The 3,861-nt window shown below is 45.6% G+C and overlaps 1 protein-coding gene across 1 annotated transcript in view; it reads left to right on the top strand.

Moving 5' to 3' along the window:
- LOC112075316 (patatin-like phospholipase domain-containing protein 2) overlaps positions 1-3,342 on the top strand; it is a gene marked incomplete at its 3' end in the record, with an annotated part of 8,911 nt that extends 5,569 nt beyond the window's left edge. Inside the window, exon 3 of the mRNA XM_070440862.1 lies at positions 3,100-3,342. Coding sequence (XP_070296963.1) covers positions 3,100-3,342 — 243 coding nt within the window. The remainder of the gene's footprint in view (positions 1-3,099) is intronic.
- Between the last annotated feature and the right edge of the window lie 519 nt (positions 3,343-3,861).

Here is a 3,861-nt window from a genome sequence, read left to right as displayed (position 1 = left end):
TTCTTCTCCTCCTCTACCCTCTCCTGTCTGTCTCTCCTCCTCCCTACCTTCTCTCTGGCTGTTCTCTCTCCTCTACCCTCCCTCTCTGTCTCTTTCTCCTCCTCTACCTCCCTCTCCGCTGTCTCTTCTCCTTCCTCTACCCCCCTTCTCCTGTCTGTCTTCTTCTCCCCTCTACCCTCTCTGTCTGGTCTCTTCTCTCTCTAACCCTCTCCTGGGTCTGTCTCTTCTCCTCCTCTACCCTCTCCTGTCTGCTCTCCCTCCTTACCTCTCCTGTCTGGTCTCTTCTCCTCCTACCCCTCTCCTGTCTGTCTCTTCTCCTCCTCTACCCTTCTTCGTCTCTTCTCCTCCTCTTACCCCTTCCTCTCCTTCGTCTCCCGCTCCTTACCCCTCCGTCGCTTGTCTCTCCTCTACCCTTCCTTTGCTCCTTCAGAACAACCGCGCACCAGCCTCGCAGTAGGCTCCTACAGTGAGAGGACCCACCCGGCAGCCCGACCGGGGCGTCTTCTAATGGCTCCATAAACCCTCGGCTCCCTTTATATTTTTGTCTGTCTCTTCTCCTCCTCCTACCTCTCTCTCCTATCTGTCTCTTCTTCCTCTACTCTCTCCTGTCTGTCTCTTTCTTCTCCTCTCTCCTGTCTGTCTCTTCTTCCTCCTCTACCCTTCCCTCTCCTGTCGTCTCTTACTCCTCCTCTTACCCTCCCTCCTCCTTGTCTGTTTCTTCTCCTCCTCTACCCTCCCTAAATTTCTCTCTCTCTCTTGAGCCTCTGCTCTATTTCTGTAATGTTAGCTTTGTTCTCCATCTGTTCTGACTCTGGAATGACACACGTGTGATTTGGCTTTGACTATACACTCAATCAATTGTCAATTTAGACTAAAGTCATAAAGGGCACAGTTTCACACAGTTGGGCCAAGTACTCTAGCTAAACTTTTCTAAACAAGGATTTAGATTACATTTGGACATCCAGTGTTCCTCTTTGGCCTATGGATGGGTGTGTGTGTGTGTGTGTGTGTGTGGTGGTGTGTGTGTGTGGTGTGTGTGTGTGTGTGGTGTGTGTGGTGTGTTGTGTGTGAGAGAGAGAAACCCAACTCCAGGCCTGAGCACCAACGGACAGTGCCAAGGTTGTCCTTCTTCCTCTGCTGTTCCTCGTGTGGCTGGGCCCTTGACGTCACTTATAGACACTTATCAACTGACATTCACATGCCTCCACACGACTTTTACCATATACACTCTAGTATGTGTTGTTACTTTTACCGTATAACCCCACTAGTATATTTTTACTTTTACCATATACACACTAGTATGATTGTTACTTTTACCGTATACACCCTAGTATGTTGTTACTTTTCCGTATACACCCTAGTATGTTGTTATTTACCGTATCACCCTAGTTGTTGTTACTTTTACCTTATACCACCCTAGTATGTTGTTACTTTACCTTTATACACCCTAGTTAGTTGTTACTTTTTAACCGGTATACACCCTAGTATGTTGTTACTTTTACCATATTACACCCTAGTATGTTGTTACGTTTTACCTTATACCCTAGTATGTTGTTACTTTTACCGTATACCACCCAGTATGTGTTACTTTTTACCGTATACACCCTAGTATGTTGTTACTTTTACCATTATACACCCAAGAATGTTGGAAATGTCAGAATAATAGCGAGAGAATGATTTTTTTCTGCTTTTATTCTTTTCATCACATTCTGTCAAGAAGTTTTACAAGTACACTCAATTAGTATTTGGTGACATTTGCCTAAATTAATTGTTTAACTGGTCAAATGTTTCGGGTTAGCCTTCCACAAGCTTTCCCACAATAAAGTTGGTTGAATTTTGTCCCATTCCTCCTGACAGAGCTGGTGTAACTGGAGTCAGGTTTGTAAGGCCTCCTTGCTCAACACACTTTTTCAGTTCTGCCCACAAATCTTCTATGGGATTGAGGCTGGGCTTTTGTGATGGCCACTCCAATACCTTGACTTTGTTGTCCTTAAGCCATGTTGCCACAACTTTGGAAGTATGCTGGGGTCATTGTCATTTTGGAAGACCCATTTGCGACCAGCTTTAACTTCCTGACTGATGTCTTGGATGTTGCTTCAATATATCCACATAATTGTCCTGCCTCATGAAGCCATCTATTTTTGTGAAAGTGCACAGTCCTCCTGCAGCAAAGGCACCCCCACAACATGATGCTGCCACCACCGTGCTTCCACGGTTGGTATGGTGTTCTTCGGCCTTTGTTAAGCCTCCCCATTTTTTCCTCTTAAACATTAACGTATGGTCATTATGCCAAAACAGTTCTATTTTTGTTCATCAGACCAGAGGACATTTCTCCAAAAAGTACAATCTTTCCTCATGTGTAGTTTCAAAACCGAGTAGTTCGTGCTTTATATTGCGGTTTTGGAGACAGTGGCCTTCTTTCCTTGCTGAGCGGCACTTTTCAGGTTATGTCGATAGAGACTCGTTTTACTGTGGATATGATTTTGTACCTGTTTCCTCCAGCATCTTCACAAGGTCCTTTGCTGTTGTTCTGGGATTGATTTGCACTTTTCTCACCAAAGTACGTTAATCTCTAGGAGACAAAACGTGTCTCCTTCCTGAGCGGTATGACGGCTGCGTGGTCCCATGGTGTTTATACTTGCGTACTATTGTTTGTACAGATGAACGTGGTACCTTCAGGCGTTTGGAAATTTCTCCAAAGGATGAACCAGACTTGTGGAGGTCTACAATTAGTTTTCTGAGGTCTTGGCTGATTTCTTTTGGTTTTCCCATGATGTCAACAAAGAGTCACTGAGTTTGAAGGTAGGCCTTGAAATACATCCACAGGCACACCTCCAATTGACTCAAATGATGTCAATTAGCCTGTCAGAAGCTTCTAAAGCCATGACATAATTTTCTAGAATTTGCCAAGCTGTTTAAAAGGCACAGTCAACTTAGTGTATGTAAACTTCTGACCCACTGGAATTGTGATACAGTGAAATATATATATACTGTCATACTATCAGCACCAGACCAGATACAGTGTCCATGTCGCAACCTTTTAACTGACTCTAAATGGTTGCTATTTTAGTTTAGTATCTCTTTGCCTGACGCTCTCTCCCTCTCCCTCTCCCCCTCCCCCTCCCCCTCCAGCGTTACGTGGACGGTGGTATCAGTGATAATCTGCCTCAGTATGAGCTAAAGAACACCATAACTGTGTCTCCGTTCTCTGGAGAGAGTGACATCTGTCCTAGAGATAGATCCACCAACATGCATGAACTACGATTCACCAACACCTCCATCCAGTTTACACTCACCAACCTCTACAGAGTGTCCAGAGCTCTGTTCCCCCCTGAGCCACAGGTACACACACACACCTCTACAGTGTCCAGAGCTCTGTTCCCCCCTGAGCCACAGGTACACACACACACCTCTACAGAGTGTCCACCTGGCTACCCCAACCCCAGTCAACAGCCCTGCACCCCCCACAGCAACTCGCCCAAGCCTTCCCCATTTCTCCTTCACCCAAATCCAGATAGCTGATGTTCTGAAAGAGCTGCAAAGTCTGGACCCCTACAAATCAGCCGGGATAGACAATCTGGACCCTCTCTTTCTAAAGTTATCTGCCGAAATTGTTGCAACCCCTATTACTAGCCTGTTCAACAACTATTTTGTATYGTCTGAAATTCCCAAAGATTGGAAAGCTGCCGCGGTCATCCCCCTCTTCAAAGGGGGAGACACTCTAGACCCAAACTGCTACAGACCTATATCTATCCTACCCTGCCTTTCTAAGGTCTTCGAAAGCCAAGTTAACAAACAGATTACTGACCATTTCGAATCCCACCGTACTTTCCGCTATGGCAATCTGGTTTCAGAGCTGGT

Source organism: Salvelinus sp. IW2-2015, unplaced genomic scaffold (assembly GCF_002910315.2).
Source record: "Salvelinus sp. IW2-2015 unplaced genomic scaffold, ASM291031v2 Un_scaffold3081, whole genome shotgun sequence".
NCBI lineage: Eukaryota > Metazoa > Chordata > Actinopteri > Salmoniformes > Salmonidae > Salvelinus > Salvelinus sp. IW2-2015.
This window is presented reverse-complemented; position numbering and strand designations above follow the sequence as displayed.